The sequence below is a fragment of the Oncorhynchus clarkii genome, unplaced genomic scaffold (assembly GCF_045791955.1).
Source record: "Oncorhynchus clarkii lewisi isolate Uvic-CL-2024 unplaced genomic scaffold, UVic_Ocla_1.0 unplaced_contig_11504_pilon_pilon, whole genome shotgun sequence".
NCBI lineage: Eukaryota > Metazoa > Chordata > Actinopteri > Salmoniformes > Salmonidae > Oncorhynchus > Oncorhynchus clarkii.
This window is the reverse complement of record NW_027260917.1, coordinates 42,501-60,000: the sequence shown is the minus strand read 5'-3', so window position 1 is coordinate 60,000 and position 17,500 is coordinate 42,501. Positions and strand designations below refer to the sequence as shown.

The 17,500-nt window shown below is 46.4% G+C and overlaps 1 protein-coding gene across 1 annotated transcript in view; it reads right to left on the bottom strand.

Moving 5' to 3' along the window:
- Positions 1-6,848: 6,848 nt before the first annotated feature.
- LOC139402214 (rho GTPase-activating protein 15-like) overlaps positions 6,849-17,500 on the bottom strand; it is a 38,160-nt gene continuing 27,508 nt past the window's right edge. The window contains exons 10-22 of the mRNA XM_071146323.1: positions 17,400-17,500; positions 15,958-16,019; positions 15,689-15,776; positions 15,500-15,595; positions 14,715-14,813; positions 13,974-14,091; positions 13,588-13,707; positions 11,727-11,825; positions 11,278-11,355; positions 9,708-9,761; positions 8,923-9,054; positions 8,442-8,547; positions 6,849-7,225 (exon numbers count right to left, since the gene is read on the bottom strand). The exon at positions 17,400-17,500 is cut by the window's right edge and continues 4 nt beyond it. Of these exons, the coding sequence (XP_071002424.1) occupies positions 7,033-7,225; positions 8,442-8,547; positions 8,923-9,054; positions 9,708-9,761; positions 11,278-11,355; positions 11,727-11,825; positions 13,588-13,707; positions 13,974-14,091; positions 14,715-14,813; positions 15,500-15,595; positions 15,689-15,776; positions 15,958-16,019; positions 17,400-17,500 (1,346 nt within the window). The 3' untranslated portion in view covers positions 6,849-7,032. The remainder of the gene's footprint in view (positions 7,226-8,441; positions 8,548-8,922; positions 9,055-9,707; positions 9,762-11,277; positions 11,356-11,726; positions 11,826-13,587; positions 13,708-13,973; positions 14,092-14,714; positions 14,814-15,499; positions 15,596-15,688; positions 15,777-15,957; positions 16,020-17,399) is intronic.

Sequence of the window (17,500 nt, the reverse complement as noted above, 5' to 3'; positions counted from 1 at the left end):
ACAGTATTACCAAACCCACAGTATTACCAAACCCACAGTATTACCAAACCCTCAGTATTACCAAACCCACAGTATTACCAAACCCTCAGTATTACCAAACCCACAGTATTACCAAACCCACAGTATTACCAAACCCACAGTATTACCAAACCCTCAGTATTACCAAACCCACAGTATTACCAAACCCACAGTATTACCAAACCCACAGTATTACCAAACCCTCAGTATTACCAAACCCACAGTATTACCAAACCCACAGTATTACCAAACCCACAGTATTACCAAACCCACAGTATTACCAAACCCACAGTATTACCAAACCCTCAGTATTACCAAACCCACAGTATTACCAAACCCTCAGTATTACCAAACCCACAGTATTACCAAACCCACAGTATTACCAAACCCACAGTATTACCAAACCCACAGTATTACCAAACCCACAGTATTACCAAACCCTCAGTATTACCAATCCCACAGTATTACCAAACCCACAGTATTACCAAACCCACAGTATTACCAAACCCTCAGTATTACCAAACCCTCAGTATTACCAAACCCACAGTATTACCAAACCCTCAGTATTACCAAACCCACAGTATTACCAAACCCACAGTATTACCAAACCCTCAGTATTACCAAACCCACAGTATTACCAAACCCACAGTATTACCAAACCCACAGTATTACCAAACCCTCAGTATTACCAAACCCACAGTATTACCAAACCCTCAGTATTACCAAACCCACAGTATTACCAAACCCACAGTATTACCAAACCCACAGTATTACCAAACCCTCAGTATTACCAAACCCACAGTATTACCAAACCCTCAGTATTACCAAACCCACAGTATTACCAAACCCACAGTATTACCAAACCCACAGTATTACCAAACCCACAGTATTACCAAACCCACAGTATTACCAAACCCACAGTATTACCAAACCCACAGTATTACCAAACCCACAGTATTACCAAACCCTCAGTATTACCAAACCCACAGTATTACCAAACCCACAGTATTACCAAACCCACAGTATTACCAAACCCACAGTATTAACAACCTTCAGAGGGAGTTCATTTTGGGTAAATCCACATTTTAATAGGATACTTCAGGATTTTTGGGGGCCTTCATCTACTTCCCCAGAGTCAGAAGAACTTATGGACCCATTTTTATGTCTCTGCATCCAGTATGAAGGATGTCGAAACGACACGCAGAGACATAAAAATGGTATCCACAAGTTCAACTGACTCTGAGGAAGTAGATAAAGGGCGTCGTTGCCAAATCCCGAAGTATCCCTTTAAATATCTGCATTTCTAGTTCCTCTTTTGTTTTTGGTTTCCACCAATCACAGGGTAGCTGTCTGCCCTAGCTGTCTCTGAAGAGGCGTACATACATACCTCCACACTTCTAGAATTTCTCACGCTTAACTCAATCCACTATTAACAGACCTGGGTTCACATACTATTTCAAATCTTTCAAATACTTTATCTGTGCTTGATTGATCACGCCTGGTTTAAATGGACCAATAGACAAGTCCCAATACCGTAAACCCTACCCACCTGGCAGGCTGGCACTCCAGGCAGGCTAGAGCAAGCGCTTAAAGCATTTGATGATTTCCAATAGTATTTGAACCCAAGTCTGCTGTTAGACAACGGCCAACACTCTAACCCAAAGCCTGAAATTAATACGCAAAAGAACGGTGTTGGGGGAGCTACTCTGAAATCATAGTTTACCAAACTACCAATTACATCACACTACAAAAAGTTAAGCTACACTAAAAATATAGGTTACTTAACTAAAGCTACTCTGAAAAAGTAATTCACTAAATCCAAACTACTTTGTGATAGATTATCATATTTAAATCTGAAATGTCATAGACTGCAAATTGCAGGAATATATTTTATTTAACTTGGCAAGTCAGTTAAGAACAAATTCTTATTTTCAATGACGGTGTAAGAACAGTGTGTTAACTGCCTTGTTCAGGGGCAGAACGACAGCCTAGGAACAGTGGGTTAAATGCCTTGTTCAGGGGCAGAACGACAGCCTAGGAACAGTGGGTTAACTGCCTTGTTCAGGGGCAGAACGACAGCCTAGGAACAGTGGGTTAACTGCCTTGTTCAGGGGGGCAGAACGACAGCCTAGGAACAGTGGGTTAAATGCCTTGTTCAGGGGCAGAACGACAGCCTAGGAACAGTGGGTTAAATGCCTTGTTCAGGGGCAGAACGACAGCCTAGGAACAGTGGGTTAAATGCCTTGTTCAGGGGCAGAACGACAGCCTAGGAACAGTGGGTTAAATGCCTTGTTCAGGGGCAGAACGACAGCCTAGGAACAGTAGGTTAAATGCCTTGTTCAGGGGCAGAACGACAGCCTAGGAACAGTGGGTTAAATGCCTTGTTCAGGGGCAGAACGACAGCCTAGGAACAGTGGGTTAAATGCCTTGTTATGGTTTTATGATTTTTTACCTTGTCAGCTCAGAACCTTCCGGTTACTAGTCCAACACTCTAACCACTAGGCCATCTGCCACCCCAATAACCCTGGGGTCAGGTGTTAACAGGATGTAGAATGTAGCCTATTAATAAACAACAACTATTTCAAGTGAGAATTAGGCAGGTCTGATGCTGTATTATTCTCTTTTTGCAAAAATAAGTACTGCTTAGTTCCAGTAGTAAGCTACACCACTACATGGCAAAATAAGTACTGCTTAGTTCCAGTAGTAAGCTACACCACTACATGGCAAAATAAGTACTGCTTAGTTCCAGTAGTAAGCTACACCACTACATGGCAAAATAAGTACTGCTTAGTTCCAGTAGTAAGCTACACCACTACATGGCAAAATAAGTACTGCTTAGTTCCAGTAGTAAGCTACACCACTACATGGCAAAATAAGTACTGCTTAGTTCCAGTAGTAAGCTACACCACTACATGGCAAAAAAAGTACTTAGCTACGGAAGATACTACCAAGATTTGAATTTAGTTCAACTGCCACCAAGTGTATTTACTAGTTGAACTATAGTTCACTATTCCCCAGCACCGCAGAACAAGTATCACCTAGCACTCTGAAGTCATTTCCTCATGATAGGACGTTTCACAATCAAGTTGTTATGTCACTAGTCGACTACCACCCGGTTACTCAACCCTGCACCTTAGTCACTGTCACTAGTCGACTACCGCCGGGTACTCTACCCTGAACCTTAGTCACTGTCACTAGTCGACTACCGCCGGGTACTCTACCCTGAACCTTAGTCACTATCACTAGTCGACTACCACCGGGTACTCTACCCTGAACCTTAGTCACTGTCACTAGTCGACTACCACCGGGTACTCTACCCTGAACCTTAGTCACTATCACTAGTCGACTACCACCGGGTACTCTACCCTGAACCTTAGTCAGTCACTAGTCGACTACCACCGTGTACTCTACCCTGAACCTTAGTCACTGTCACTAGCCGGCTACCACCGGGTACTCTACCCTGAACCTTAGTCACTGTCACTAGTCGACTACCACCGGGTACTCTACCCTGAACCTTAGTCAGTCACTAGTCGACTACCACCGGGTACTCTACCCTGAACCTTAGTCAGTCACTAGTCGACTACCACCGTGTACTCTACCCTGAACCTTAGTCACTGTCACTAGCCGGCTACCACCGGGTACTCTACCCTGAACCTTAGTCACTGTTACTAGCCAGCTACCACCCGGTTATTCAACCCTGCACCTTAGAGGCTGCTGCCCTATATACATAGACATGGAACACTGGTCACTGTTTACATACTGTTTTACCCACTTTATATGTGTATGCTGTATTCTAGTCAAGACTCTTCCTATATAACTACTGCTGTACACACCTTTTCTATTGATATTTTGAAACAACAATGGTAGGCTTGATTTCCAATAACGATGAGACAGCCTACATGGAGGAGGTGAGGGTTCTGGGAGTGAGGTGTCAGGAAAATAACCTCTCACTCAACGTCAATAAAACAAAGGAGATGATCGTGGACTTCAGGAAACAGTAGCGGGAACATCCCCCTATCCACATCAACGGGACAGTAGTGGAGAGGGTGGAAAGTTTTAAGTTCATCGGCGTACACATCACTGACAAACTGAATTGGTCCACCCACACAGACAGTGTGGTGAAGAAGGTGCAACAGGCTCTCTTCAACCTCAGGAGGCTGAAGAAATTTGGCTTGTCACCTAAAATCCTCACAAACTTTTACAGATTCATCCTGTTGGGCTGTATCACCGCCTGGTACGGCAACTGCACCGCACTCAACCGCAGGACTCTCTAGAGGGTAGTGAGGTCTGCACAACGCATCACCGGGGTTAAATAAAGGTAAAATAAAAAAAATAAAAAAATAAAGGGTAGTGAGGTCTGCACAACGCATACCTGCCCTCCAGGACACCTACACCACCCGATGTCACAGGAAGGCCAAAAAGATAATCAAGGATAACAACCACCCGAGCCACTGCCTGTTCACCCCGCTATCATCCAGATGGAGAGGTCAGTACAGGTGCATCAAAGCAGAGACCGAGAGACTTAAAAACAGCTTCTATCTCAAGGCCATCAGACTGTTAAACACTAACACAGAGAGGCTGCTGCCTACATACAGACTTGAAATCATTGGCCACTTTAATAAATGGATCACTAGACACTTTAAATAATGCCCCTTTAATAATGTTTACATATCTTACATTACTCATCTCAAATGTATATACTATACATTTTTTCTATACTATCTACTGTATCTTAGTCTATGCCACTAAGACATTACTCCTCCATATATTTATATATTCTAAATTACATTCCTTTACTTAGATGTGTGTGTATTAGGTATTTGTTGTGAAATTGTTAGATATTACATGTTAGATATTACTGCACTGTCGGAACTAGAAGCACAAGCATTTCGCTACACTCGCATTAACATCTGCTAAACTCTCTCTGTTCATCATATATGCATAGTCACTTGAACCATATCTACATGTACATACTACCTCAATCAGCCCGACTAACCGGTGTCTGTATGTAGCCTAGCTACTGTATATAGCCTCTCTACTGTATATAGCCTCTCTACTGTATATAGCCTCACTACTGTATATAGCCTCACTACTGTATATAGCCTCTCTACTGTATATAGCCTCACTACTGTATATAGCCTCTCTACTGTATATAGCCTCACTACTGTATATAGCCTCTCTACTGTATATAGCCTCACTACTGTATATAGCCCCTCTACTGTATATAGCCTCTCTACTGTATATAGCCTCACTACTGTATATAGCCTCACTACTGTATATAGCCTCTCTACTGTATATAGCCTCACTACTGTATATAGCCTCACTACTGTTTATAGCCCCTCTACTGTATATAGCCTCTCTACTGTATATAGCCTCACTACTGTATATAGCCTCTCTACTGTATATAGCCTCTCTACTGTATATAGCCTCACTACTGTATATAGCCTGACTACTGTATATAGCCTCTCTACTGTATATAGCCTCTCTACTGTATATAGCCTCTCTACTGTATATAGCCTCTCTACTGTATACAGCCTCTCTACTGTATACAGCCTCACTACTGTATATAGCCTCTCTACTGTATATAGCCTCTACTGTATATAGCCTCTCTACTGTATACAGCCTCACTACTGTATATAGCCTCTCTACTGTATATAGCCTCTCTACTGTATATAGCCTCTCTACTGTATATAGCCTCTACTGTATATAGCCTCTCTACTGTATATAGCTTGTCTTTTTACTGTTTATTTCTTTACCTTCCTATTGTTCACCTAACACCTTTTTTTTTGCAACTCAATATTAGGAAGGTGTTCTTAATGTTTTGTACACTCAATGTACAGTATATTTATATTCATTTTTGGGGGGGATTTGTGTGTATTGTTAGGTATACTGCACGGTTGGAGCTAGAAACAGAAGCATTTCGCTACATCTGAGATAACATCTGCATAATATGTGTACGAAACCAATACAATTAGACTTGAGGTACATAATATAGGCATTCCATTGCTCTGTCATAATAACCAAACTAAGGTCGTTTAAAAGTCTGGATTCATTCTCCAGTCACGACACAAAGTCTGACAAGGATCACGTTTGAAAACTTCGCAATAACTTTATTATAGACAGCAAATAGACAGTGGCACAATGATAAAACAGCTTGTAGTTGCCGTTGTGTTTGGCGGAGGCGAGTTGGGCTGTAGTTGCTACTACACTACAACAGGAGATAAGGAAACATACTGTACATTATCCATATGGGCTTTTCCTCCCGTTCCCGGGTCTTTCTCCGTGCCGTGGGATGAGGTGAGTTAAGCTGGTGTTGATACCAGGGGGTGTAATGCAGTTTACCCACCTATGTTTTTACCACTAGTTGATACTACAGGGAGTAAGTAAGAAGAACGCGAGGTGAAGCTGGTGTCCCTTTCACAGCATGTCTGGTTCTGCCGGTTCTGGTCTCTGTGTTTGGCTCAGGCTGGGTTTGGGTGTTGGAGGATACAGTACCAGAGGGGTTGGGTCCAAAGATGGTTCAGGTCACTGAGTTGGGTTCAGGCTGGTTGGGATGGGGCTGGATGGGCTCTAGACTGGGTCCTTGGGGCTGGGTGGGTTCTAGGTTCGGTGTTCTGTGCTGACTGGGTCCTTGGGGCTGGGTGGGTTCTAGGTTCGGTGTTCTGTGCTGACTGGGTCCTTGGGGCTGGGTGTGTTCTAGGTTCGGTGTTCTGTGCTGACTGGGTCCTTGGGGCTGGGTGTGTTCTAGGTTTGGTGTTCTGTGCTGACTGGGTCCTTGGGGCTGGGTGTGTTCTAGGTTTGGTGTTCTGTGCTGACTGGGTCCTTGGGGCTGGGTGTGTTCTAGGTTCGGTGTTCTGTGCTGACTGGGTCCTTGGGGCTGGGTGTGTTCTAGGTTCGGTGTTCTGTGCTGACTGGGTCCTTGGGGCTGGGTGGGTTCTAGGTTCGGTGTTCTGGGCTGACTGGGTCCTTGGGGCTGGGTGGGTTGTAGGTTCGGTTTCCTGGGCTGACTGGATGTCAGAGGGATGTAAAGTTGCTGGGTCTGAAGATACGGTCAAACTCATTGAGAATGAGCTCCACGGCCTGGTTCTGGTAGACCATGTTGATGGCCATGTTAACATTGTCCCTCTCCGGGCGCATCAGGGTGGGACCGAACACTATGCCGATGTTCTGGGTCGACATCCGGTTAGAGTCAGAATGTTCCATCACCCTGGGGGAGGGAGGGAGAGAGAGAGAGAGAGAGAGAGAGATAGATTACTGCTTATACAATATGGCTACAGGGTCTTTCTAAAGCGAATTAGCCTGACTCGTTCTGTGTCATTCCAGTGACCACCAATGACACACAGCTTCATCTCAGTGGTCACTGTTGAGAATCTGCTTGTCATTTTAATTATTCTTGTTGATTCACAGAGCAGCAGGACAGTGGCTACACTGGTGCTTATTTACGGGACATTGGTGTGTGCGTGGACCGTGTGTGTGTGTGTGTGTGTGTGGACTCATACACAGGAATGGGTTAAAGCCACAGCATGAGGCATTCTTTTAAAAATGCCATTCCCACAGAGATCACAGGGGAGGAGGAGAGGAGGAGGAGGAAAGGGGACAGATGAGAGAGAAAGGAGATGGGCAGAATGGTAATGAGGGGGAGGAGGAGGGAGGAGGGAAGGGGAGAGGAGGTAAGGAAGAGAAGAGGAGGGAGATGGGTAGATTTATAGAGGAGAGAAGTAGATGGATTGATTTAAGGCGGGAGATGAGAAAATGAGAAGCAGAGAGAGAGGGAGATAGAGACACAGTGACAGACAGACCAGACTCATAGGAAACACACACTGGCACAAACATCAGACTCACGAACACAACACAGTATATTATTTTAGACCTGGGGACAGCAACATTTAAGTAGCAGAGCAGTACATGAAAAGTGATATTATTTTCGTTAACTTCTTCAAAATCCTAAATCATTCACTCTTTCAACCTCATTGTCCTCTCTCAAATTTAACCCCCAGGTACCCACAGCACTCGCTCACCAAAACTTCTTCACAATTTTCGTTCACATGCTGGATGACAACTGCTTGGAATGAGGGTACTCCTCCCTCTAGTGGTCATTCGTATTACATACTGCATATTATTTTTCTCAGACAGTAAAAGCTGATTCTTAAACAACTGATGTACAACTGAAGGACATTCAGAACAATTGAAAGATGGTGAAATGGAATTAGATTGGGGTTAGATGGGTCAGGTTTTTGAGGGTACACTGGGTATTGAGACAGAGGGTTGTTGAGGGTATACTGGGTAGGGTACACTGGGTATGAGGGTTTTTGAGGGTACAGAGGGTTTTTGAGGGTACACTGGGTATTGAGACAGAGGGTTTTTGAGGGTACACTGGGTATTGAGACAGAGGGTTTAACCCTTGGAGGTGTGGTGTCTCGTACCGTTTGAGATGGCTGAACATGAACCTCATGGTGTCTTGGTTGGGAGGAGGCATGCTCAGTACCAGAGACTTTAGACGGTCCACTTTATCCAGGTAGTCTGACATCTCTGGAACACACACACACACACACACACACAGTAGGATACTCTCGTTACACTCCAGATCAGAATCAGAATCTCTAGACAGGTAGATTGTTTGTTTGGTAGGTAGGTAGGTAGGTGGGCAGTTAGTTAGCTAGTTCAGTAGTTAATTTGTTAGTTTGTTAGGTAGGTAGGTAGGCAGTTAGTTAGCTAGTTCGGTAGTTAATTTGTTAGTTTGTTAGGTAGGTAGTTAGTTAGCTAGTTTGGTAGTTAATTTGTTAGTTTGTTTGGTAGGTAGGTAGGTAGGTAGGTAGGCAGGCAGTTAGCTAGTTTGGTAGTTAACTTGTTAGTTTGTTTGGTAGGTAGGTAGGTAGGTAGGTAATAGAAAGGGTCTATACTCACTGACGGTCTCTAAGATGTCTGTGAAGAAGCCGTAAGGAACCAGTGGTTCAGGAAGCTCTCTGAAGAACAGCTTTAGGGCTCCTGTGATGACATGGATGTCCTCCCACTCACTCTGTTCCAGGTTCAACTTCTCTATTGGTGGAGGGAGAGAGGGGTGAAGGGAGGGAGGAAGGAAGGAAGGAAGGAAGTAAGGAAGGAAAGAAGGGAAGGAGGGAGGGACATGTGTGAATTTTACTGTTAAAACTCCCTCAATACTTTGATTGACAGGTCGGCCGGCAGGCTGGCAGGCTGGTAGCTGTAGCAGAAAGAAAGTGTCTGTGAAAGTGAAGCGATAGTCAGAGGGCAGAGAGAAAGGCAAACACAATTACGACCCTCCTGAACAATGTTTGTCAAAGTGTCACCGTTACATCTGTACACTCAATGACGGTGGTTCTTCGAGAGCTTGATTTAAGATTCTATCTACTGTCCAAATTAGTATCACAAAACATTGGTCAGGTGAGCTGGGCTAAGGTGTTCCACAAAACACAAGCTACAGTACTCTGTTTAAACCACTGGGTGACACCAATGGACCGTGTAAAAGGACACGTAGGACTTGAACATATAGTTTTCTCAAACAGAAATATTGGATGCATAGACAACACAATAGACACATGGAAAGTATCGAGACAAACACACGTGTGCTTTTGCATGTATGGAGTGAGTACAGCGCACGCAGGTATGCAGATAGGCATTTGGATGAAAACTGGGAGCCATTTTGGCTCGACAGTCTCCATCTGTCTGTCTACCTTGTACCAACTCTGCAGGGAACATATAACGTCCGTCTGTGGTCACCGCTCGCTCTGCAAAAAAAACACAACCAACGGACATTTAGCCTACCAGGTCAAGCAGGTCGGAATCAGGTTTACTCTCCTTCAGAGTGGAATCCTAAATTATGTCCATTATAAAGCACTCTGGGATTAAAAAAAATTAAATGTGTAGTGTAGGATGCTTTTCAGAACATAGCCCCCCCTCCCTCTCTTCATCCCTTCCTCCAGCATCCCACTTCATCCCTTCCTCCCTTCCTCCCTCTCTTTATACTTCCCTCCCTCCTCCCTCTCTTCATACCTCACTCCCTCCTCCCTCTCTTCATCCCTTCCTCCCTCCTCCCTCTTTTCATACTTCCCTCCCTCCTCCCTCTCTTTATACCTTCCTCCGTCCTCCATCTCTTCATCCCTTCCTCCATCTCTTCACACCTCCTGCCCTCCTCCTTCCCCCCTCTCTTCATACCTCCCTCCCTCTTCCCTCCTCCCTCTCTTCATACCTCCCTCACTCCTCCCCCCTCCCTCCTTCCTCCTCCCTCTCTTCATACCTTCCTCCATCTTTTCATACTTCCCTCCCTCCTCCCTCTCTTTATACCTCCCTCCCTCCTCCCTCTCTCCCTCCTCCCTCTCTTCATACCTCTCTCCATCTTTTCATACCTCCCTCCCTTCCTCCCTCTCTTTATACCTCCCTCCCTTCCTCCCCCTCTTCATACCTCTCTCCCTCCTCCCTCTCGTCACACCTCTCTCCTCCCTCTCTTCATCCCTTCCTCCCTCTCTTCATACCTCCCTCCCTCCTCCCTCTCTTTATACCTCCCTCCCTTCCTCCCCTCTTTATACCTCCCTCCCCCCTCTCTTCATACCTCCCTCTCTTTATACCTCCCTCCTTCCTCTCTTTATACCTCCCTCCCTCCTCCCTCTCTTCATACCTCCCTCCTTCCTCTCTTTATACCTTCCTCCCTCCTCCCACCCTCCCTCCCTCCTCCCTCTCTTCATACCTCCCTCCCTCCTCCCTCTCTTTATACCTCCTTCCCTCCTCCCTCTCTTCATCCCTTCCTTCCTCCTCCCTCTCTTCATAACTTCCTACCTCCCTTCTCCCTCTCTCTCTTTATCCATTCAGCCCTCCTCCCTCTCTTCATCCCTCCTCCCTCTCTTTATACCTCCCTCCCTCCCTCTCTTCCTCCCACCCTCTCTTCATACCTCCACCCTCCTCCCTCTCTTCATTCCTCCCTCCATCCTCCCTCTCTTCATACCTCACTCCCTCCCCCTTCTCTTTCTCCCGTACTCCCTCACTCTCTTCATTCCTCCCTCCCTCCTCCCTCTCTTCATTCCTCCCTCCCTCCTCCCTCTCTTCATACCTCACTCCCTCCCCCTTCTCTTTCTCCCGTACTCCCTCACTCTCTTCATACCTCCCACCCTCCTCCCTCTCTTCATTCCTCCCTCCCTCCTCCCTCTCTTCATACCTCACTCCCTCCCCCTTCTCTTTCTCCCGTACTCCCTCACTCTCTTCATTCCTCCCTCCCTCCTCCCTCTCTTCCTCCCGTACTCCCTCCCTCACCATGGTTGACTAGGAAGCGTAGTTTCTGGATGACCGCCAGGTTCCCACTCACTCTGTAGATACCGTCTGTCTCCAGACCTGAATAACAACACACAGGTAGGACATGTAACCCCGGCAACAACACACCGGTACTACATGTAACCCTGGCAATAACACACCGGAACTCCATGTAACCCTGGCAACAACCACAGATATTTAAAACACTGTCTTAAAATCCATAGAATCCATACCAATTATAAACCAGTTCAATGTGATATAAATGTGCAGTAAAGATGATCCTCTCTTCCACAAAATATTTGTTTACCTACAGCCAAACTCTACCCACAGGGGAGTAGTACCAGAGGCTGTACTGTACCCACAGGGGAGTAGTGCCAGAGGCTGTACTGTACGCACAGGGGAGTAGTGCCAGAGGCTGTACTGTACCCATTGTTTTGTGTTTATGGCAGTACCTCTCCTCTCCACAGCCTCAGTGCAGAGCCTGACGAAACGAGGCACGTTGTTCTTCTCTCTCTCACACAGCATCTCTAGATGACAGCCAAACACCTGGTCTGTGAATGACAACAACAGCAGCATGTTTTAGAAGACTAAATATGATTTGGTCTAAAGAGATTTACAGTCAACACTCACAGAACTGTGATCTGAGGTCATGAGAGACACGGACACATTCATAGATACCACACGACTTCCTTATTATTCGATGAAAACAAACACCAGAGGAATGTCAATGAACTGAATTGATGCCCAGTTCCATGGAGTTGAGCTGCCGCTACTCTCAGAGGGTTGTGGCAGCTCAACTGATGGAAAGTGGTGTTGAGGGAAAAGCATAAGACATGATAAAATCCATGTACACAAACAACAAGCGTGGGGTTAAAACTGGCATAAAACACACACGTCTTTCCACAAGGCCGTGGGATGAGACAGGGATGCAGCTTAAGCCCCACCCTCTTCAAAATATATTTCAACAAACTGGCGAGGGCACTAGAACAGTCTGCAGCACCCGGCCTCACCCTACTAGAATCTGAAGTCTAATGTCTACTGTTTGTTGATGATCTGGTGCTTCTGTCACCAACCAAGGAGGGCCTACAGCAGCACCTAGATCTTCTGCAACGATTATGTCAGACTTGGGCCCGGACAGTAAATCTCCGTAAGACAAAAAAAAATTGTCTTCCAAAAAAGGTCCAGTTGCCAGGACCACACGATACATACATACCTCAGCCTAAACATCAGTGCCACAGGTAACTTCCACAAAGCTGTGAACGATCTGAGAGACAAGGCAAGAAGGGCCTTCTATGGCATCAAAAATCACATAAAATTCGTCATATCAATTAGGATCTGGCTAAAAATACTTGAATCAGTTATAGAACCCATTGCCCTTAATGATTGTGAGGTCTGGGGTTCGCTCATCAACCAAGAATTCACAAAATGGGACAAACACCAAATTGAGAGACTGCATCCAGAATTCTTCAAAACTATCCTCACTGTACAACGTAAAACACCAAATAATACATGCAGAGCAGAATTAGGCCGATACCTGCTAATTATCCAAATCCCAAACATTCCTTAACAAAGCCATCACCTACAGAGAGATGAACCTGGAGAAGAGTCCCCTAAGCAAGCTGGTCCTGGGGCTCTGTTCACAAACACAAAAAGACCCCACAGAGCCCCAGGACAGCAGCACAATTAGACCCAACCAAATCATGAGAAAACAAAAAGATAATTACTTGACACATTGGAGAGAATTTACAATAAAACAGAGCAAACTAGAATGCTCTTTGGTCCTAAACAGAGAGTACACAGCGGCAGAATACCTGACCACTGTGACTGACCCAAACTTAAGGAAAGCGTTGACTATGTACAGACTCAGTGAGCATAGCCTTGCTATTGAGAAAGGCCGCCGTAGGCAGACATGGCTCTCAAGAGAAGACAGGCTATGTGCTCACTGCCCACAAAATGAGGTGGAAACTGAGATGCACTGAAAACAAATGTGTGACCTGTTGCCACAAGAAAATGTCAACCAGTGAAGAACTAACACCATTCTAAATACAACCCATATTTATGTTGATTTATTTTCCCTTTTGTACTTTAACTATTTGCACATCGTTACAACACTGTATATAGACATATGACATTTGAAATGTCTTTATTCATTTTGAACTAGTGTTAGTGTAATTTTTACTGTTCTTTCACTTTTGTTTATTATCTATTTCAATTGTTTTGTCAATGTAAACATATGTTTCTCATGAGAGAGAGAGAGAGAGGGGGGGGGGGGGGAGACAGAGACAGAGAGACAGAGACAGTCAGTGATCTCACCCTTGATGAGTCCTTTCTCCTGTAGGATCTGTAGTGGAGGTCTCTTGAGGATGAACTTCTTCAGTCTGCTCCGAACACGCTTCCTCTCCGAGTTCTCCACGTTGGAAGCAGAACGAGGGACTGCACCGGGAGGCAAAGAGGGAGAGATATAAAGGAGGGAGGGAAGGAGAGAGGGAGCGAAGGAGGGAGCGAAGGAGGGAGCGAAGGAGGGAGCGAAGGAGGGAAGGCACCAGAAACAAGAAGTACAAGAAGAAAAAAAGATAGACCAACTTTATTGTCAATTTTAGAGAAATGTGAAGATAAATAGACCACTGGGAGGAAGCACATGGGCAGCCACAGCAACAGCAACAGCATCCTTGGAGCAATGGATGGAAGGAGAGACTCACGTGATGCCTTATATCCTCCTCGACTGTCCTCCTCGTCTCCACTGTGGTCCAACATCTCCACACTGCCCGCCCTCCTCAGAGAGTACAGCAGAACATTGTCCAGGGGATTCTCCCGATCCTATAGAAGAGAAGACCATTTCAACTTGTACCAGACAACTTTGTTAACCATTTGTTAGCGCCCTGATGAGAGCTAGATGCTAAAATAAGTTGGTGTTTGATCATAAAGAAAGGCTTTTAATTCCCTTCCATTGTCCTCCTAGAGTAGCTGAGTACAGTGGGGGCTGCTGAGAGGAGGATGGGCCATAATAATGGCTGGAACGGAGCGAATGACATGGCATCACCAACGGAAACCATTCCACTGATTCCTCTCCAGTCATTACCACAAGCCCGTCCTCCCCTTTAAGGTGCCACCAGCCTCCTGTGGCTGCATATCTCTTGCAAACGGTTCTAAGAGCTCACACACACGCACACAAACACGCACGCACACATACACACACATACACACACATACACACGCACATACACACACAAACACACACATACACACACACACGCACACAAACACATACATACACACACACACGCACAAACACACACACATACATACACACGCACACAAACACACGCACACAAACACATACACACGCACACGCACACACACGCACACGCACGAACACACACACACGAACGCACACACGCGAACGCACACACGCGAACGCACACACAGTGTGTGAAACTCACCAGTCTATCGATGACACTGTGGATGGTATTGAACCACTCTCTGATCAGTGAGTCTGTCTCTGACTGCAGTAGGAACTCATTCCCTGTCACCGTCCTCAGCTACCACACAAACAGACAAAGTAGTTAGTCCCAAATCACAGACTACTTCACCAGGTACTGTACTACTTCTTACTACTAATTCTTCAGTCAATTCAGGCTCCCGAGTGGCACAGCGGTCTAAGGCACTGCATCTCAGTGCTAGAGGCATCACTACATTCTCTGGTTCAAATCCAGGCTGTATCACATCTGGCCGTGATTGGGAATCCCATAGGGCGGCGTACAATTGGACCAGCGTTTGGCCGGGGTAGGCCGTCATAGAAAATAAGTATTTGTTCTTAATTAACTGACTTGTCTAGTTAAATAAAGGATAAATAACAATACAATTCGGGAAATTAATTCAAATAACAATTCTGGAAATATAAAATATGCATTGAATTTTAAGGCATGTATTGAATTGACTGAGTTGACATTGAATTGTCTGGAACCCCGGTGCTCATAGAGTCCTGTTACAACACATAGCCTACAGTCAGATACTGAACTTCCTCTCAAGAGGACGTGAGAATGTTTTTTTTCACAGAAAAACCACTAGAGCAGCTCTCTCTCTCTCTCAGTGAGACTAAAATAGACACATTTGACTTCCCCAAAATACAGGGTGAAATAAAGTATCTTAAAATGTCTATGAAATAATATAGAAACAAGACAACGGTGGTTTGAGGTCCCTCCCTCCCTCCTGGTGTGTGTCTGACCTTGAAGACGTTCTTCTTACTGGACAGGTCATTGGTCCACTGCACCACAGCTCCTCTCAGGTCTACACTGCTCTCCGGACGACTGTTGCCTGGTTTCTGGAGACCAATAAGAAAGCAGTCTTTGAGACGTTTAAAAAAAAAATGTATTTAAACTCCATCTATGATAGTTCAACTCAATGACTATCTTACCCAGCTGGAGGGGGTCTGGGATTTGGGATCCTTGAAGAACACCAGACTGTTCCCGACCAGAACCACCCACGACGGATTCCAGTTCTTCCTAAACACACACACACACACACACACACACACACACACACACACACACACACACACACACACACACACACACACACACACACACACACAAACAGGGTGACGTTCACGGTTCCCACCACACCTTTACAGTAGATACAGGGTGTAGAAGATGAGATATCTTCTTCATATCGCGGACAGTCTACCTCAGTTTCCGGCCTCCCTCTGCTATCTTAGTCTTGTTCAGCAGACCTGCCTTTTCCAGCTCCTGAGGAAGGAAGCAGGGGAGATGAACTGTTGGTACAGAGGGCTAATTCACTGGCTGCTCTGATGACCCACGTTGGTGCCACACAGGAAGTTAAACATTTACAGCAACAACCTAGGGAATGAGTTGCAAATGTCACTAGAACCATGGATGGACAGTGGGACAGGTGTATACAGACAGGAGACAGCGGAGACAGAGGGACAGATGGGAGACAGCGGAGACAGAGGGACAGATGGGAGACAGCGGAGACAGCGGAGACAGATGGGAGACAGCGGAGACAGATGGGAGACAGCGGAGACAGATAGGAGACAGAGGGACAGATGGGAGACAGAGGGACAGATGGGAGACAGATGGGAGACAGATGGGAGACAGATGGGGGACAGATGGGAGACAGAGGGACAGATGGGAGACAGAGGGACAGATGGGAGACAGATGGGAGACAGAGGGACAGATGGGAGACAGATGGGAGACAGAGGGACAGATGGGAGACAGAGGGACAGATGGGAGACAGAGGGACAGATGGGAGACAGCGGAGACAGATGGGAGACAGCGGAGACAGATGGGAGACAGCGGAGACAGATGGGAGACAGCGGAGACAGATGGGAGACAGCGGAGACAGATGGGAGACAGAGGGACAGATGGGAGACAGCGGAGACAGATGGACAGATGGGTCAGATGGGAGACAGAGACACAGATGGGAGACAGAGGGACAGATGGGAGACAGAGGGACAGATGGGACAGATGGGAGACAGAGGGACAGATGGGAGACAGTGGGACAGATAGGAGACAGAGGGACAGATAGGAGACAGTGGAGACACATGGGAGACAGCGGAGACAGAGGGACAGATGGGAAACAGCGGGACAGATGGAGAAACAGCAGAGACAGAGGGACAGATGGGAGACAGCGGAGACAGAGGGACAGATGGGAGACAGCGGAGACAGAGGGACAGATGGGAGACAGCGGAGACAGAGGGACAGATGGGAGACAGCGGAGACAGAGTGACAGATGGGAGACAGAGGGACAGATGGGAGACAGAGGGAGAGATGGGAGACAGAGTGACAGATGGGAGACAGAGGGACAGATGGAGACAGAAGGACAGATGGGAGACAGAGGGACAGATGGGAGACAGAGGGACAGATGGGAGACAGAGGGACAGATGGGAGACAGAGGGACAGATGGGAGACAGAGGGAGAGATGGGAGACAGAGGGACAGATGGGAGACAGAGGGACAGATGGGAGACAGAGGGACAGATGGGAGACAGAGGGACAGATGGGAGACAGCGGAGACAGAGTGACAGATGGGAGACAGCGGAGACAGAGGGACAGATGGGAGACAGCGGAGACAGAGGGACAGATGGGGACATTTGAGATGTGAGACTCACGGGTGTGGAGCTGTCATTGCTGTCAGGAGAGGTGGCTGGAGAAGGAGGCTCCACCACCACAACACTGGTCCCAGGGTAGGAACAGTCTCTGCCCTGCTGGC